We start from the raw sequence: 20681 nt of genomic DNA, 5'->3' as shown, positions 1-20681 counted from the left end.
ACGTGCTCCAACCAAGTTGTGGAGCGTGCAGCTTGCTGGCCCATGTGGGAATCCAAGCGGCAGCCCTGTTGTCCAGAGCTCGCGCTCTAAATAAGCGAGCCACCCATCCGCTCTCAGAGTTTTTTAATGTTCTTACTTTTACAACATCTACTAAGGGTGAAGAGCTATGTCTCTAGAACAGTTCTCAACTAGGGGAAATTTTCCCACAAGGGCTATTTGCTGTCTGGGGACACTTTCAGTTGTCACACATTAGGGAGGGGATGTTATGGGTACCTACCGGGGGGCTCTGCTAACCACCGTAAAATGCACAGGGCAGCCTCCACGGCACAGAGTTGTCTGGCTCCCGATGTCAGTAGTGCTGAGACTGAAAAATTCTGCTTTAGAGAATAGTATATGTTTTTTAGTAGCTCTTTGCAAGCATCCTACCTGATCTTCTTAACATCATTTTGTTCTTCAAAGTGTCTAATTGTTTCTAATATTTTATATTGGAAATCTAAGGTAGAAGTTAGGAATTTAAAAAACAGGGTGTTTCTTCAACACAGCCATCACTCTCAAGATCTAAGATGACCAAGTCCTCCTGGTATTGTCCACAGATGGTCTCTAAGTGATCCCTTTCTCTGTCTGTTGGGCTACCACCTTGGGCCATCCTCATCCTCTTGTGCCACAATGTTATAATGATTGATATCAGTAGCTGTAGAAGCATCACTGTGGGCAGTTGTTAAAAATGCACTGCTTTGAGCTCCACCTCCATGACCTTCTAGTCTAGTGAGCCTGGGGTGGGGCTTAGAAAACCATACTTTTAAAAAATGGTTGTGGTGACTGATGAACAAACATGCAGGAGCCACTGGTTTAACTGAGCTCCCTACCTGCTCTCGGCTTGAGCCTTTGTTGGCTTATACTCTGCTCTCTGTGCCACCAGAATCAACTCCCTGCCCAGGTTCCCTCCTGATGAGAGACCATTCATGAATCCCCATTGGTAATATGTCGAAAATACAGAGTATAAGCACTTTGGGGATGGGCCTTCCCTGACACTCACCTAGTAAGCCATGTATTTCCACACCCCATTGCTTTCTTCTCCATCTCCTTTCTCTTCTAAAATTCCACTTGTCTTTCCAGGTACAACTGAGATGGCATCTTTACCCTGAAGTCTTGTTTCCCCTGATTCCTACAGCCAGAGCTTAAAATACTCAGGGTACCATGTCACATGTGAGTGAAGCTAATATTGGCATGTTAGCAACCATTATCCACCAAAATTCCAAATAATGATGAACCTTCCTTATACGATCAGCAAAATGAAAGTTTTACAGGAAAATAAATCCTAATTTATCTGATCCAACTTTCAGTGTAGATCGCCTCTAAAATGAGCGGGGCATGGAGAATGAGCTTCCTTAAATAGCATGCTTTTGAGAATTCCATCCTAGATGCAGATCAGTACTTGACTGTAAACACTGTTAGGTCATATATAGACACATGATCAATCTGGAAAGAGCTACCATGGCAGCAGCCACCCTTCTTGAATGTTAACCACATGACAAGCACTGGGCCATGCAATTCAGTTCACATGTTTCAGTCATTCTTCACTGCAACTGAAGGGAGCGGGTGCTATTTTTACATTAGGCAGATGAAGAAACTAAGGCAAAGCGAGCCAGTCCTCCGTATCCAGAAAATGACCGATTCAGTCATCAGGTTTTTCAAGCCAAAGGCTAATCCCTATTTCTGTCACATTCTTCATCCTGTTTGTCACACATTCTCTTGGCTTCCCCTTTCATCACTTCATCCAAAGTGATCCCTTTAAGATGCAATCTTTTCTTACCGCTGACTAGTATTCCATTGTCTATATACCACATCTTCTTTATCCATTCATCTATCGAAGGACATTTTGGTTGTTTGTATGTCTTGGCCACAGTAAATAAAGCTGCAATGAACATTGGAGCACACATGTCTTTATGGATAAATGTTTTCAGATTTTTTGGGTAGATACCCAGGAGAGGGATTGCTGGGTCATACGGTAATCATATTCATAATTTTTTGAGGAACCTCCACACTGCCTTCCATAGCGGCTGCACCAGTCTGCATTCCCACCAACAGTGCATGAGGGTTCATTTCTCTCCACAGCCTCTTCAACACTTGTTACTATTTGTCTTGTTGATGATAGCCATTCTAACTGGGGTGAGGTGGTATCTCGTTGTGGTTTTGATTTGCATTTCTCTGATGATTAGTGATGTTGAGCATTTTTTCATATGTCTATTGGCCATTTGTATGTCCTCTTTGGAGAAATGTCTGTTCAGGTCCTTTGCCCATTTTTTAATTGGGTTGTTTGTTTTTTTGTTGTTGAGTTGTATGAGTTCCTTATATATTTTGGATATTAGCCCCTGAGTTCCTTATATATTTTGGATATTAGCCCCTTATTGGAGGTGTTGTTTGCAAAAATCTTCTCCCATTTGGTTGGTTGCCTCTTTGTTTTGTTGATGGTTTATTTTTCTGTGCAAAAACTTTTCAGTTTCATGTAGTCCTATTCATTTATTTTAGCTTTTGAACCCAAGGTCCACAAGTTTAGTACCTATGTTTTCTTCTATGCGTTTATTGTTTCAGGTCTTATGTTTAAGTCTTTTATCCATTTTGAGATGAAATAATGTCATTTGCGACAACATGTATGGATCTTGAGATTATTATGCTAAGTGAAATAAGTCAGACAGAAAAAGTAGAGAACCATATGATTTCACTGATATGTTGGATATAAAACTGAAAACAGCAAACGAACAAGACAAACAAATGAAGAACCCAAAACTCATAGACACAGACAATAGTTTAGTGGTTACCAGAGAGAAGGGGGGTAGGGGAGTGGTAGATGAGGGTAAAAGGGATGAAATACATGGTGATAAAAGGAGAACTGACTCTGGGTGGTGAACACACAATGTGATATATAAATGATGTATCACAGATTTGTACACGTGAAATCTATGTAACTTTACTAACAATTGTCACCCCAATAAACTTTAATTAATAAAAAACAAAAAGATACCATCTGCCATGAGTTCCTTGTCTCACCTTTGTACCTCAGTCAGAGAAAGGCCAAAAATCTTGCATTGACCTGTGGTCCCCCTTGCATTTACCTTTCCACCTGGAATGCTCTCCCCCAAGACTTTCAGGGCTCCCTCCCTCCCTTCCTCCAAGTGTTTCTTCAAACATCTCCTTCTCTGACAATCTCTATAAAACAGTAACCATCTACCGTCCCTGCCCCAATATTTCTTTTCTCCATTATACTGATTTACTTTTCTCCATAGCACATAGCACATTAGACATATTATTTATTTGCCTGTTTGTCCCATCCTTTCTTCCAGAATAGGAATCAGCAAGCTATGGTTTGCTCGCTAAATCCAGCCCATGGCCTGTGAGCTAAGGTGGGTTAGATATACAATTTTAAGTGCTTGGAAAAATAAAAAAGAAACTAACATTTCATAACATATGAAAATGATATGAAATCCAAATTTCAGTGTCCAAATAAAGTTTTATTGGAACAAAGCCACACCAATTAGTTTGCGGGTTGTATTGTCCATGCGGCTTTCGTAGTATAAAGGCAGAGTTGAGTAGTTGTGACAGTGACTATACACCTGCAAATGTGAACATATTTACTGTCTGGTCCTGGAGAGAAAAAGTGTGCCAGCCCGTACTCTAGGTAAGCTCCATGAGGATGGGGTTTTTGTTTTGTTGCTGTATTCCAGCACAAACGGAAGAGCTATTACATTGTAGAATACATAAATAAAGGCCATTATCAGTTAATAGTGAATCTGAGGTTTGAATAAATACCTGATTGGATCTAAAGACCAGGCATGATGACTGCTATCAACTAATATAATTTAGTTTGAAAATATTTTCATGGTGTAGACATGTTAAAGTATTAAACTTTTTTTTCCTAGTTGGTGTATTGATTAATGTGTAAAATTTCTTACATGAAGAAATCAAACTATAGAAACTACTGACCTATTTTCTTAGATTATAAATAATGAGACTGGGGCATTTAAAAATGGAATTGAAAAAAGCACTTTAATGGAGGTATGTTTCTAGTCCATATGGCAGTTTTATAAAATAATGTATTTTTTTAAATACAAGTTAACTACATTAGAAAAGGTACAAAGGCGACATTTTCATCTTGACATATGCTGATTTTAATCAGCATTCATTTGACAAAATCTGAGCACCATTTACAGAGCACGCTCAGTCAACCTGACGTGCCATGAATGTACCTAGTCTGATGGGATTTTTATAACTCCACAAAATACAAAGCTGGGACACATAACACCATGTTGTAGAAGCCTTGGTGCATGTTTTCTTTTTTTTAATAAAAAAGTTACAAATATTTTCAATTACAGTTGACATTAAGTATTATAGTAGTTTCAGGTGTGCAGCGTAGTGGTCAGACATTTATATAATTTATGAAGTGATGTCCCTGACAGTCTAGTACCCACCTGGCACCATACATAGTTATTACAATATTGTTGCTCTATTCCCTGTGCTGTACTTTATATCCCTGAGACTATTTTGTAACTTTGAATTTGTACATCTTAATCCTTTTTCACTCAGCCACCCAACCCCCTTCCATCTGGCAACCATCAAAATGTTCTCTGTATCTAAGAGTGTGTTTCTGTTTTGTTGGCTCGTTTATTTTGATTTTTAGATTCCACATACAAGTAAAATTATATACCAAGGTGCCAAAAAAATGTATACATGTTTTAAGAGATGTTATCTTAAAATGTGTATACCTTTTTTTTTGGCATCTTTTTTTTGGTGTTCTCTATCTGACTTATTTCATTTAGCATTAATACTCTCTAGGTCCATCCATGTTGACGCAAATGGCAAGATTTCATTCTTTTCATGGCTGAGTAATATTCCATTGTATATGTGTACCACCTCTTCTTTATCCAACTGTCTATCGATGAACACTTAGGTTGCTTCTATATCTTGACTATTGTAAATAATGCTGCAGTGTACATAAGGATGCATATATCTTTTTCATTAGTGTTCTGGATTTCTTTGGAAGAAGAGGGATTTCTGGGTCATATGGTAGTTCTATTTTTTATTTTTTAAGGACCCTTCATGCTCTTTTCTAGAGTGGCTGCACCAATTTGCAGTCCCATCAATGCATGTTTTCTTTGCAACCTAAAAACAAGAAATGTCAAGAAGAATTCAAAGTTGATTTGGTGATGTTGGTTATGGATAGAGGTGCAAACTGCTATACCCTACACAATGACACGGGCAGGGACATATGCGTCTAGTAGCAGGAAGGATTATCTTTGGTGGGTATGAGGCATTGAATGCTCACTTATTTAATTTGTTTTAGGTAACACGGTAGCAAAGAGAGGTGTGCTTCAATTCTGGAGGAGCTACAAGACGCCAAGCTCTTTCGTTTGAATTAATGTCCTGGCCACTTTGTGGAAAACTGTGTTGGATTTCCAGCAACAGCATACGTGCATATGTGTGCTGTAAGGAGGAGTTTTCACTTAACGGTCCCAGCCCTCCCCTCTGTTCTTCATGATTTTATTACATTGAATTGTAACCACAGGCTGCCACACAACTGACATCCTATCCAGATCCCAAGGAACATACCTCTAAGAAATGCTGGAGGAACAAACCACAGACTTCAGAATGGATCACCACTAAAGGAATATTGGGTCTTCAATTTCTTTCTCAATGTGGACATAGGTTTGACACGGTCCTCATTCTTTCCTCTTTTGAACTTTTCCTTTAGCCTTTGCATTAAAGTGGTTTGAAATGGGTCTAAATAACAAAACATTTTGGCAAATATATTTGTGGATGTAGGTTAATGAATTCTGATAAAATGGTCATGGAAATTTATTTTATAAACATTGAAGAATAGCAGAACTTATTGGGGTTATTGTGTATGCATTTTATTTTTGCTTTTGATTTAAAATTTTTGTATTTTAATTTCCATTGTTACATTAGGAGAAATAAAATGTAAGCATTTTAATTTCAGTGCACCATTTTGCTGAGTGCTAAGAAAGCATATGAACGTTGATATTTTATAACCAAAGCTCTATCATGACATATTTACCAAGAAATAAAACCTGTTGGGATTTTTATGGCTAATGTGTAGTCATAGAAAACATTTAACATAGAAAACAGTCTCTGTTTAGATCAAGGGTGATTTCTTAGGTCCAGTTTATGTCAATTATATTAAAATATTTTGTTAACTCCTAGACAAGAGTCTTGAAATGCTGAATTTTTGACTGTAAATGATTTATTCTTAAGTTAGCTCTTTACCTGCTTATTTGTTAATAACTTTATTTAAATGTAAGTAAAATCTGAGTCATTTTTTTCTTGGTTTAATGATTTTTGTAGCTGATGTTTCTCCACATATTCTTAGAAAGCTGTCATGCAGAAAAACACTACAGATGAAAAGCAACTGACCCAGATTTTAAATGCATAATGTTATTAAAACACACACTACTATAATAATATGGGATAGATTTTATATATAGTAAGAAATGCCCAAAGCTTATTTTTTGCACTATTATCCCTGTGCTCTCACAATTATGGGGAAAGTATTACTATAATGTTTATAATAGTAACATTTTATTCTCGCAAAAGGAATGGAAATAGGTGATATCCATTTGTTTGCTATATTTTGTTTGAATTTGACTGATTGGATGCTTAACAAGAATTGTTTCTTGTTAAGTAAAGAATAAGTAAAGTAAGTAAAAAATTCTTTCTGTTGATGGCTTATGGCATACTATAAGATTTGGTGCTTATTTTATTACCTTGTGTTGACATCCGAGGCTTGCAAATTTTAAATGCAAAAGTGAAAAATAACTTTAAAAAATGATATTTAACTTTGGGGATGTGAACTATATGGAAAACTTGAGACTTACATATAGATTGCTACTTTATTTCTTCTCCAAAACCATGTAGTATTAAGGAGTTAAATCTAGGGAGGTTTAATTAAGTTTAGGCACATTCATGATGTTTTATGCATACTCTGCTGCCTTTAGTATAAGACCTTCCTTTGTAAGAAAAGAGTTAAAAAATAATAAGTAGATTTTATAGCACATTGTCTTTGCGCAAGCATCTGATCTTGTATCCTAAATAAAATCAAGTAAATATGACACTGTTTCACCTTGAGGTACATTTCTAGGGTGTAAACTACTCCCAGGGAATAAATGGTCCATTTGGGAAAATGGCAGGTATCAAAGCTGCCGTTTCATCCATTATTGCTGCAAAGTATACTTTTTACCTCTTTCAAAAGTTAGCCATGAAATGGGACTTTCATGAGAAGCATTTTAATGTTATCATTCCTAGTCTTTTTCTGTAGGACACTTTTCTATATTTTCCAGAATTTAAAGCAAAGATCCTGAGGGAGTCATGAGGGTATCAGTCATGCCAGCATGAGGCCCTTTAATTGTGGTATGTGTGGTCTCAAGACGAGACCCCTTCAGTTCTTATACCTTAAAACATGGAGCTGCTCAGCTTGGGCGCCGACTCAGCCTGGGTCTCACCAAAGGAGCCAGTGAGGTTTTACAGCTCCCTCTCAGGTCCCGATTTCCTGCTCTAAATCATACATACCTTTTTAGTACCTGCCCTGGGAAAAGTGGAACCTTGTTCATACATTAAATTCAACAAACACTTAATGAAACTTCCCAAGAACCCCTGAGTTGTTGGGGAAACTATCCACCCTTATATACAAATCCGTTTTTGCTCTCAACCTGGGAGGGCTGATGAATATCCCCATTTTATAAAAGAATTTAGGACCCAATAAAACTAAACTTGCCTATATTCACATAGGTAGTTCCCATTGGAAAATATATGGTGAGGAATCATGAAACAGACAGGAAATTATAGAGCTATTTTCCTTTGAGTACTTTTAAAATAACGTATATTGTCCTGTGTTCTAGCTGTCAGGGAGCTGCGCTAGTCTTAGGATCTGGCTGGTATCTGCTCTGCTTTATCAGGGTCAGATTGGTTTGTTCCAGCACTTGCATTGTCTGCCACTACCTTATAATATTCCAGTACACTCATGAAAAGTGTCGTGCTGCTATTATTGTAACATGGGGTAAAATATTCACTATTTAATTTCTACTTGAATTGAAAAGAGTGACTGCCTGCTTTTTTATTTATTTAAAGGAGACTATTGGCCTGGGGTAATAGGGGGAAAAGTTGCAGTGCTCAGTGGTTGGACGTAGACTATAAAAATCTCTGAGGTCATGTACACCACCGTCTACACTGGCAGAACACCAGCCCACGCTGCACAGTCTCTGCTCGGAGACTGCATGGGGCAGATGTGGCCCCAGCACATTCTGTGGGTTTCCAGGGGCTTTGAAGACGTGATGCAGCCACACTGAGCCCTTGTTCCCTCATGTCCACACTATCAGATGGGGCGCAGGCGGCAGCCCCTTCGATGGGTGGGAGGCTCCCAGTCCAGCACCAGCACTGCTAGGCCAGCTGCCCTCATTTGGACGTTTGCCCATTCTGTGGAATTTTGGGAAAGAATGTGTCAGTGCACATGGTGGGGAATTGACTCCTGAAAGTGTCAATGGAAACAACCTCACCAAAATGCCTATCTCGTAGATAAATTCTCCAGGATTGGAAGAAGTTTCTGCACAAGATTCTTTGTGATGGGCTCTTAAGGACCCACTGACCAAAGATGAATCCACTGATAACTAACTTCACCACTTACAGTCTCTGAAATAGGCAAAGCAGGGGTAAGTGTTGTACCTAACGTACATGAAGTCTTCTACACGTGCGCTCGGGGGCGCAAACTGTGCCTGTGTGTCCAAAACATGCTGCCTGTTTCTATAGCTACACATGTATCAGAACACAGCTATGTGTTATCTCTGGCTGTGTTTGCTCTACAACAGCAGAGTGGATTGGAAGTGACAGCCACGTGGTCCACAAAGCCTGAACAATTGACTCGTGGATATTTTACAGAAAAGTTTGCCGATTCCTCTTCTACACAGTGGAAGAACAGGGTGTATTTATGAACTCATGGGGACACTGGAAGTGTCAAAGTGTCCAGGTGAGGGAGGCAAACAAATATAGGCCCTGCTGTTTACCTTTCACAGCTTTATAAAAGGGGCATGAAGATATATACACCTTGCAGGAGTTTTAAAAAGAGTTTTCTATCAAAAAACTCTTAGCATCGTGATTAGCAATTAATAAGCTCTTGATAAAGTTGTGCCTCTTTTATGAATAACTTGTATTCTGAGTGGTCACCTCATAGAGAGATAGAACCACACAGCAGGCCCTGGCCTCAAAACTGGGACGGAAGGTGCAAGTGGACACAGCTGACAGAAAATCGGGACCACATTGGACGAGACCTTAAAGTGTTTTCTCCTTGTTTCCAAGTCAGTGAGGACTTTGAGAAAGGAGAGCAAGGACAAACTCAAGAAACAACTCAAGGAATATAGCTTCCCCTTGACCTTTGCAGTCAACTTGGCGGGAAGTTGAAAATGCCTGTGCTCTCGTCATGGCCAGGTACATGTCTTGGGCCCGTGACACCTATCTGGTGGAAGCCAGAGTACCCCTGGAATAAAGACATAGCACACAGGTGTCCTGATTTGAATCTGCACCCCAAGATGACAAATGCAACACATACATGAAAACACTGTTCTCTCAAGTTCATCTTGTAAAAAACTCAAACCCCATCCGGCAATTACATGAAAGGAAACAATCATTTCAAGTTACAAAGTAATCTTGTGAACAGAAACTTTGAACAAGAGTCCCTTAAATAATTGAAGAACAGTTACTGAAGCATGTTGGGAGTCTTCATAGTATTGATTTTGGTCTGTGAACAAAGCAGGGCTCTGCAAGTTCATGCATTTGTCCTTTCCTCTCCTATTTGGTGCTATGAATATTCACAGCCTGCTTACATGTTAGGAATGTAAAATGGTACTTTCTTCATGTTGTTCATTTGGGTTTTTGTTCTCTGTGGGTGGGGTCCCTGACCCATCCTTTAATTATCAGCTTTGATTCTCTTAATGAGGAGTTATCAAAATAGTTCATGACACTGAATTATTAATTGAATAAGTGTAATTAATAATCAGGGAATGGGAGCAAGCAGATGAACTGTGATCCTCTCCGTCCTAATCTGAAATCCTATTCTCAACAGTTAGTTTGGGTATCTGAACTTCCCTGCCCTCTTTTTGATTTTCATCTTCACTCTCACTTTGTTAGATATATTAAGTTCAACATTCAGTGTTTTATACACCATTCATGGACATCATAGAAAATGAAATCATGTCTTTACTATTTTAGCATTGCAGTAACTGAAAAGAAAACATAAAAAGTAATCCATAGTTTCTCTCTTAAGCACTCTCTCACACACAAATCAATAGAGCAGACTGCTTAGGTCAGCTCCGTATGGGTATGGACTGAGATAGGAGTCAGGACAATACTTTGGAATATTTAAATATTTATGAGTGCTATATATCTGACAGAGGACTGAAAGTGATTCTTAATGCCACAGTAAAGAAGCTAGAGTAAAACCACTAAGCCTCAGCTTCAGAAAAAGTTAGTGACAACTCTTGAAACTGTCAAAGTTGGGAAAATGGCATGTGATGCTGCCTGCTGCTATGTCAATCAGTCTTTCCTGATTCTCTGCTTGAGCACAGATAAGTGGGAATAGGGGAGGGGACCTTTAAAAGATGCCGTGTCTGATATTCTCAAGGGAATGGGACTTCGCCTGTGGATAATCAGTATGGATGGCTCAAATTTGATGATGTAGGCGCTTGAGCTGTGGTCAGGGAGTGGAGTAGAAAGAGACTTAAGTGTGGCTGTTATTTCATGTCTGATTAGACAAAAGGCTATTGTAGAAGGTCTTCCCTGTTTGTTACTCCGTTCATCTTCCTGTGGTTTAGAACTACCTGTGTTGGTTTCTCTTTCTTCTCCTGACACCTCAAAGGCAAAAAAGGGTCAGAGTGGGGAGGGGTCTGTTCAGGCTCAGAGTAGGGCCTGGAATCAGATCTACTCAACAGAAAAATATTTGTGAAAATTAATAGATTTGATTGCATGAAAAGCAAAATCTGTACATGGCAACACCACATAAACCAAACTAAAGGTTAACCTGGGAATCATATTTACAGATTTCATGGAACACAAAATGTTAATATCCATGTAAACATAGCTTTTACAAACTAGTTCACAAAAGATGAACACCTCAACAGAAAAGTGAACAACAGTTACAATAATTCACGAAAGAAGAAATAAAAGAAGGCCACTGGCTTCCAGTTTTGGATGAATAGTTGAGACTGAACAATCTTTCATGTATCAGTTTGGCCAATATTAAAAAGAAAGAGAATACTTAACAGTCGCAAGAGTGTAGTGTCATACTGCACATATTGCATACCGGGAGCCTTAGCACTATAGTATTTCTTGACTCAACAGTTATATTTATAGGAATTTAGGAGTTAAGAGGCCGAGTGGCATGAGCGAGACTAAGAATCACAGAATTGTTCATAAGAGCAAAAATTCAGAAATCCCAAATAACCATCAAAAGGGACTGTACTTTTTGTTCTGGTCAGATAATTTTTCCCTGGAAAAAACACCTAAATCACCTAGCAGAGAACTCAAAGATGGTGAAGGGCAGACTAGATGGGGACCTTAGGACTTAAGAAACAACCCAGCATGAAGTCTTGTTTGTTGCTGTGGTGGTGGTGGTGTGTGTGTGTGTGTGTGTGTGTGTCTGTGAGTGTGTATGTGAGTGTGTATGTGTCCTGTGAACACTGGCTGGGCGTTGGAGAAGGCTGCAACCCAGAAAGGCCAAAGGTGCAGACAAAATTACTGCTCCCAAAACCTGATTTTTTTCACACAAAGTAGTGGGAAAGGGGCAATACAACAGCACAAAAACCTTTAACCACGTCTGCCTGTTCTTGCGCAATCACCATGAAAGCCATCTGCAGCCACCCTCTCCTCCAGTTCGTGCTGCCTCAGGGAAGTGTGCGGGTGGAGCACTACCCTCCATGCTCCTCTCCCACAGCATTGAGTCTGTTCTGTTTTTGCAGAGCCTGTGGATGAATTTGGACTTCCCCTACCCTCTTACAGCACGAAGGAGGTGTGTCTCTCCCCATGTGGCTTGCATGGAGAGCCCTGTCTCCATATTGAGGCAGCACCCTTCCTCAAGAGCCTGTGGGCAGAGTTCTGAATTCTGTGTTTCTCACCCAATGTAATGAGGTGATATTCCTCTCCTGTGGGCAGAATTCTGACTTTTAACCCCAGGCCACCATGAGAGTAGTGAGAGGGCATCCCTGCCCTGTGGAGCCTCTGGGCAGAATTTTGATTCCATCCCCTCTGCAGGAACAAGCTGAGACCCCCAGGAATGTTAATGCATTAAACCCTGCCTTCTGTCCCCACCCTGTGGTAATGAGGCACCCCCAGCCACCACTGCTGGACTCCTGTCATCTAGGTAACACAGGAGAGGGGTAGAAGAGAACAGCACTGCAGAGGCTTTATAAACTGACTTTTGAACCATGACGTTCAAGAGTGAGCCACGACATGCATTTTGAATCTAACAGATTGACTAGCTGCCAAAAATGGAAGATTTAAATAGGAACCAGAGTATGACAACATATTCAAAATGTCCAGGATACAGTCCAAAATTACTCACCATATCAAGAAAAAGGAAAATCTTAACTCAAATGAGAAAATAGGATTAACAGATGCCAACACTGAGATGACACAGATGTTGCCATGTTCAGACAAGGATTTTCAAGCAGCTGTCATAAACATGCTCCAACAGGCCATGATAAAAACTCTTGAAACAAATTAAAAAATAGACTATCTCAACAATGAAATAAAGATAAAAAGAAGAACCAAAGTGAAATGTTAGAACTGAAAAAATACAATAACCGAAGTAAAAACAAAAAGCGCTCACTGGATGGGTTTCATGCAGAACTGAAATGAGATAGGAAAAAAATCAGTGAACTTGAAGGTAGACTAACAGAAATCATCCAATCTGAATGACAGAGAGGAAATAGTGGACATGAAAATAAAAGCCTTACGGACTTGTGATTCAATCATCAGAGAGCTAATATTCAAGTCCTCAGAGTCTGACAAGGAGAGGGGAAAAAACACAGAGCTGAAAAAGTACTCGAAAAAATGGCTGAAAACTTCTCAAATTTGGCCAAAGACATAAACCTACAAATTCCAGGGTACATGTGTGAACACAAATTTTCATATCTGTGGGATAAATACCCAGGAATTCAATTACTGGGTTGTGTGATAAATGTATGTTTCAGCTTATAAGAAAAGTTGCCAAACTTTTTCAGAGTTGTGGTACCATTCTACATTCTCACCAGCAATGTGTGAGAGATCCAGTTAGTCAACATCCTCGCCAGCATTGGACAGGTGACCCTTGATATTTATGCATGGTAATGGTAGTTAAGATCTATAAAGTTCCCCAAAACACTGAGTTAGTGAGCGCTGAATCATTGCTCCTAAGGGAACATACAAGGCTATATTCCTATGAGCCTCTGGTCACAACATTTTCATCAACTGATCAATATACACAGGGTGCCAAAAAATGTATATACATTTTAAGAAAAGAAAAGACTATTAGAATTGTAATACTCAATATATACTGATAACAAAAGATGAATAGAAGTCATGTGTATACATTTTTTTGGCACCCCTGATACTACCTTGTTTTATGTGTGTTTCTGTTTAAAGACACTTTATTTCATACATTAATATTGATTGATTAACATTTAACTCATGGCTGATAGCCCTGTAACTCATGCTGGAACAACACTTATTTAACATAAGTATTTTCTCTGTAAGGCACATTGCAGCCTTTTTGTGCTTAGAACCACTAGCCAGCACTTTAGCACTATGCTTGCGAGCCATTTTAAACAGAGAAATCACAAACAAAGAGCACAAAACTGCAAGAAAAAGTGGTGCTAAACATACCTCATAAAGGACACCTGTTTACAGTATGAGAGCTTAAACTAGAAGGCAGAGTGTCACCGAGTTTAACCTCAGTGGAGAACGTTTACGCTAGGTGACTCAAATTTTTTACCGCTTTGTGCAGGCACATGTCCAATTGATTGTGGAAGCACTGTGAGTATTGATTTTGGGGTTACAAGTAACTTTTAGCAAGTAGACAAACTCACAAATACAGAGCCCATGAATAATGAGGACTGATTGTACCACCATCAATTTTCTGGTTTTGACAGTGTATCCCAGTGATGTAAGATATTAGTGGAAGGATATGGGCATAAGGTACATATGAACTCTACTATTTTTAACTTCTTGTGAGTCAAACTATTTCAAAATATAAAGTTATTATAAAGGGAGGGTGGCTAAATATGGTATCTACAAGCAATGGATTATTATAGAGACATTAAAATGTTATTGATTTATATAGGAATGATCTAGTATAATCGGTGTTAATTGGAATACATATATAGATCTCATATATAAAATGTTACGGGAGAGGACAATGTGTGATTTTAACTTTCTTCTTTACATGGTCCTTATTTGAAACAGGTTTACTAATATATTTAATCTCTAACTGGGCTCCCATCAGATATTCCCTTGGCTTACCTAGTCATTCTGACCTAAACTGAGTAATCCTTCCAGGGCAGGGAAGACAATCCAGATAGCTAGAAATAACATTCTGTCAAAACTTTCCAAGATGATCAGTCTTTCAACTTGATCTCTTAAATAGAAGTCTCACCAACCAAGAGCTGTCATGTATCAGAATGTTTGGAAACAGTGTTGCCATCAGAATTGATCTATTACCTATCCGTCTGATCCCCCACATTGCCGATTTTGATGCAAGCCTGAGGCATCTATGGCTCCACTGTATAGAAATTGCTAGAGAGTTAAAGGGAACTGATGTTTATTGAGCACCCACTATGTGTAAGAGACAACATAATAATGTGCCAGTATTTTCCAGATGCAATGACTGGATCTTAGGGAAATTGAAAAGCCATTCCCACGACTCAGAAATAGTGTCAGAGCTGAGATTTCACATCTCTTGTCATACTTCCCTAGTATACTTCTCAGAGGTTTGCAATTTGAGAGTAAATATTAATGTAGAAACCACAAGTCATTCTCCAGCCCTTAAAGCTTGAGCAACCCCTCCCTAGAGAAGCATCGTAAAGATAAAGCCACACCAGGGTGGGGATATTAGAAGTCAAAATGAGAGAGATTTGGAGCCTAATGCTGAAATTCATTCTGTAATTACATAAAACTGTGCAGAACTGGGAATTTGAGTTCTTAGAAAATAAGTAAATTTAAATGAGAGTTCTTTAGCTAAAAATTTGATAAGACACTAATTGATTTTAGTAAAAAGACATTATGTGAAGTATAGTCAGCAAGACTGATAAAATGAGGAAATACGTGCGTTGGAGTTTAATGGAACATCAGTCAATTGCAAAGACGTCTCAGCAGAAAATAGGAGCCCACAGGATGCTCTGAGAAGGAAGGAGTTTGTTTTTCGTGCCTGACAGGAACAACGGGCAGGGCCTCGGGGAAAATCTCTTCTGGTTTTGCACCTATGCAAGTGATGATCAATGGCCTTATGATCTGACTGCCAGACACAGGATTCCCTCGGCCAGTTTAAGGTTTGTTCAGTTAGGGAAAGGTATCCCTTAAGGCTGGGCCACTGCTCCATGCAATGGTTCAGAGAAGAATGATCAGATCAAAGCCTGAGGGAAAAAAGGCGTATCTTAATTTGATCTCTAATGGAGCCCGGATACCATATGTATTTTTCAATTCCTCATTCTACTTGCTCACAATCTTTCTCTAACTAAGGAGAATTTCCTTTAAGTTCCTCTCTGCAAAAGTCTCCTTATCAGAAAGACAGTAAGTATTGTGTTATCGGGAGCAACATCAAATCAGTTCTAATGACTGTTTTTGGACTGAAACACAGGTATCAGAAGGACAAATTGTAAAACCAAGTTCTGTGTAATGGCATCCCTGTGGAGGGACGCCATTTGGTTTGATTCAGTAGATGTTGATTTACTGAATCAAACCAAAGCCTTTGTTAGCAAAAATTCCTAAAATTAGACATTTGATGATATATAATGTTTAAGCCCTGTTTTAGCTTTTCAATGAATGTGTAAAAACATAGTAACTCTTTGGTTCACAGCAAAAAAACAGAAAGGGTCAAGAAACAAAAGTTTCCTTTACTTTTGTTTTGTTCTGATCTTTGGAATATCTGTGGCGTGGTACAGATCAATTGCTAAAGATGCCTTTATACATCAAATGTATTCAACGCATACATACACTCAATCATTCAGAATAATTCTGTGCTCATCTAATCAGAGGTTAAGATACTACAGCACATCAGCTTCAATTTTCCTGCAGTTTGTATTCTCCAATTGTATTTGATATTTAGTTATCCAAACAGTTCCTAGATACCAAAGGAGATGTGTAGTTAATTTGCCCATTAGAATTTAAGATGTTTTGAAGGGTAGGCAGATCATGTTCACGAACTTGACTCTTTCAATCATAGTGATAGCCTCCCTAGGGTGAATCGTTCCCCTTGGACTTGCTGTTTTAAACTTTTATTTAGAAGTAATTACAAGACTTGCAAAGATAATACACGCAGATGGGTCCCTTGTCACTTTCATGCTCGTTCTATGTTACGTAACTACAGCGCAATATCAAAAGCAGGAATTTGCCATTGGCACAATGTTTGTGTGAATAGTTTTAGATGAAGAGCTGTTCCATTACAACAGAGACCTCCCTCAGTTACCCCTTGTAGTCTCACCGCTACCCCTGCTGTCCAACAGCCTTAACCCTTGACAAACACTAATCTGTTTTCCATCTGTATAAAAATTCAGCATGGTGCCTTTGAGATCCATCCAAGTTCATGTGGCAATAGTTTAGTACTTTTTATTGCTGAGTAATATTCCATGGTATGGATGGGGCACAATTTGTATAGCCATTCAACTGTTGAGGCATATTTTGATTATTTCCAGTTTTTGGCTCTTACAAATAAAGTTTCTATGCTAAGCAAAATAAGTCAGACAGGAAAAGTTAAGAACCATATAACTACACTCATATGTGGGATATAAAACTGAAAGGAATGAATGAACAAGACAAACAAAAAAACAAAGACTCCTTTACACAGACAACAGTTTAGTGGTTACCACAGGGTAAGCGGGAGGGAAGGTGGTAGGAGAAGGTAAAGGGGGTCAAATCTATGGTGATGGAAGGAGGATTGACTCCAGGTGGTGATCACACTGCAATATATAGATGATGTATTGTAGAAATGTACACTTGAAACCTATATAATTTTACTAACCATTGTCACCCCAATATATTTAATAAATCAAAAAAGATATTTACATGAATCTCATAGATATTAAACTGATCAAGTGTAATTTCAACCACACATAGTATAAGGATGTTAGATGTTAACCATAGATGCAGTCAAATACCAATAATAAAATATCATATGGTAACATTCATTACAAAAATGCATATTAAATAACATTTTGTAAGTAATGTGTCATAAAAAACATTTTTTAAAACAAAAGAAAAACAAGCAAACAAGTTTCTATGAAAAATCATTGTATAAATTTTTGTGTGAACATTAGGTTTTAATTTCTCTGGGACAAATGCCCAATAGTACAATTGCTGGGACATTTGGTAAATGTTATGTGCATGTTTTTTAGAAACGGCCAAGTTATTTTCAAGGGTGAATACCATTTTACATTCCACTGGTAATGTATGTGTGATCTAGTCTCTCCACACCCTCACCAGTACTTTAGCTGTGTTTGTTTTTAATGTTGAGTTTTGAGAGTTCTTTGTATATTCTAGACATGAATCCTTTGTCAGATATGTGGCTCGCAAATGTGTTCCCCCAGTCTGTAGCTGGTCTTTCCCTAACAGGATCTTTCACAGAATAATAAATGTTTTAAACTTTGATGAGGTCTATCAGTTTTTTCTCGAATAGATCATTTTTTTTATGTTATGTCTGACAACATTTCATTAAATTGTAGGTTCTGAAGATTTTCTCCCATGTTGTCTTCTGTAAGTTCTATAGTTTTACATTTAAATATATGATTCATTTTGAATTAATTGTTTTTATAATATGTGAGGTTTAAGTCAAAGTTCATTTTTTACTTATGGATCTGCAGTTTCTGTAGCGCCATTAAATTGCTTTTGTACCATTATCAAAAATCAGCTGACTGTACTTGTGTGAGTCTGTTTATGGATTCTCTATTCTATTCCATTTGCCTATGTGTCTATCCCTCCATCAAACATAGTCATGATTACTATATAATAAATCTTAAAATGGATAGAATGAGTCCTTCTACTTTCTTCTTATTTTTCAGAATTATATTTAGCATCTTAGTTCCATTACAATATGATTGTGTTAAACCTACATATTAATTTTTGAAAAATTGGCCTTTACTAATTGGTGTCTTCCAATCCATGAACATGGACTATCTCTCCATTTATTTATTTAGAGCTTTATGTCTTTTGTCAGCATTTTGTAGTTTTCATCATACAAGTCCTATACAGGTTTTGATAGATTCATACCTCAGTATTTCATGTTTTTGGAGTAATTGTATTAATAAATGGTATTGTATTTTAAATTTTATTTTCCACATGACCATTGCTAGTATATAGAAATACACTTGATTTTTGTATGTTGATCATGTTTCCTGAGACTTACTGAAATCACTTAAAAGGGCTAAGTTCTACAAGGTTTTCCTTTTTTTTTCTTGGTACATTCTTTGGGATTTTCTACGTAGAACATCATGCCATCTGCAGAAAGAAGTGATTTTATTTCTTCCTTTCTGATATGTGTGACTTTTCTTTTCTTTTCTTTTTCTTTCCTTATTGTGCTGGCTAAAATTTCTAGCACCGTGTTAAATAAAAGTGGTGAGAACAGTCATCCTTGCTTTGTTCCTGATGTTAGGGAACAAACATTTAGTCTTTCACCATAAAGTATAATGTTAGCTGAAAGTTTTTCATAGATGCTCTTTATCAAGTTGAGAGAGAGTTCACCTCTATTCCTTTGTTTCTGAGGGTTTTATCAGAAATAGGTATTGAATGTTGTCAAATGCTTTTTCCTGCATCGATTTATATGATCTTATCCTGTTTCTTCTTTAACCTGTAATAGGATGAATTATATTGATTGATATTTGGATATTATAATCATCTTCCATCCTGGAATAAACCATAGTTGGTCATGGTGTGCAGATTTTTTTTTCATATATTACTGAATTCTATCTGGAAATATTTTATTAAGGATTTTTGTGTTTATATTCATGAAGGATATTGATGTGCAGATTTTTTTTTTTTTTTTTGTACTGCTTTTGTCTGCCTTGGTATTAGAATGATTTTGGTATCAGGATAATTTTGGTATCAGGATCTTATAGAATGAGTTGGGAAGCATTCCCTCCTTTTCTATTTTTGCGAAGAGTTTGAGAAATTTTAGTGTTAATTATTTGTTAATTATTCTTTAATAATTTGATGGAACTCACCAGTGAAGCCATTTACTACTTCTTGACTTTTTATTGTGAAAAGTATTTGGAATACTGTTTTAATCTCTTTCCTTGTTATAGATCTATTCAGGTCTATTTTCTATTTCCTTTTGAGTTAGTTCCAGTAGTATGTTTCTTTCTAGGAATTTTTCCATTTCATGTAGGTTATCTAATATATTGGCATATAATTGTTCATGGTATTCTTTTTATTTCTGTAAAGTTCTTCATAATGGCCCCACTTTTATTCATGATTCTAATAATTTGAGTCGTTTTTAATCTTGGTCAGTCTAGCTAAAGAGTTGTCAATTTTGTTGATCTTTTCAAAGAATCAACTTTTTGTTATTGTTGATTTTTCTCTATATTTTTTCCTACTTTTTATTTCATTCATTTTGGCTCTGATCTTTATTACCTCCTTTCTTCTGTTTGTATTGGACTTAGTTTGCTTTTTCCCCCTAGTATTTTAAGGTGTAAGGTTAGGTTATATGTTTGAGAGCTTTCTTTTTTAATATAGATGTTTACAACTATGAATTTTCCTCTAAGCACTGTGTTAGTTGTATGCCATAAATTTTGGTATGCTGACATTTTATTTTCATTCATCTCAAAGTACTTTCTAATTTCCCTTGTGATTTCTTCTTTGATCTCTTGGTATTTAGGAGTATGATGTTTAATATTTACATATTTGTGAATTTCTCAAATTTCCTTCAATTAGTGATTTCTAATTTTATTCTATTGTGGTTGGAGAACATACTTTGTGTGATTTCAATTATTTTAAAATTTATGGACATTTTATTGCTTAACATATGGTCTATACTGGAAAAGGCTTCATGTGCATTTAAAAATGTGTATTCTGCTGCTGTTGGATGGAGTTTTCTATAGAAGTTTATTATCTTAATTGGTTTATAGTGTTATTCCAGTCTTCCTTTCTTTGTTTATCTTCTGCATAGTTGTTTTATCCATTATGGAAAGTAGGGTGTTGAAGTCTCCAACTATGATTGTTGAATGGTCTATTTCTTCCTTCAGTTTTGTCAATTTTTGCATCATGTATTTTGGAACTCGGTTGTTAGGTGCATCTTTCTCCTCTTGACATACTTTTTATCTTAATCAACTCAGTTGTGACTTAAATATAGATCTAGCACTATTCTAAATGTATTGTGCAATTTAATAACTAATGTTCAAGATTGGGGCCAGAAAACTTTTTCAGTAAGTGGCCAAAGGGTATTTTAG

General features: G+C 37.4%; 1 protein-coding gene across 2 annotated transcripts in view; it reads left to right on the top strand.

Annotated features, from left to right (window-relative positions):
- TAFA4 (TAFA chemokine like family member 4) overlaps nucleotides 1-6723 on the top strand; it is a 202286-nt gene extending 195563 nt beyond the window's left edge. For both annotated transcript variants that reach the window (XM_074313251.1, XM_019711725.2), the window contains one exon: nucleotides 5339-6723. In XM_074313251.1, the coding sequence (XP_074169352.1) occupies nucleotides 5339-5409 (71 nt within the window). In that variant the 3' untranslated portion in view covers nucleotides 5410-6723. The remainder of the gene's footprint in view (nucleotides 1-5338) is intronic.
- The last annotated feature ends 13958 nt before the right edge of the window (nucleotides 6724-20681 follow it).

The sequence above is a fragment of the Rhinolophus sinicus genome, linkage group LG10 (assembly GCF_036562045.2).
Source record: "Rhinolophus sinicus isolate RSC01 linkage group LG10, ASM3656204v1, whole genome shotgun sequence".
NCBI lineage: Eukaryota > Metazoa > Chordata > Mammalia > Chiroptera > Rhinolophidae > Rhinolophus > Rhinolophus sinicus.
Note: the sequence above shows the minus strand (reverse complement) of the source record. Positions and strands in the feature narration are given on the sequence as shown.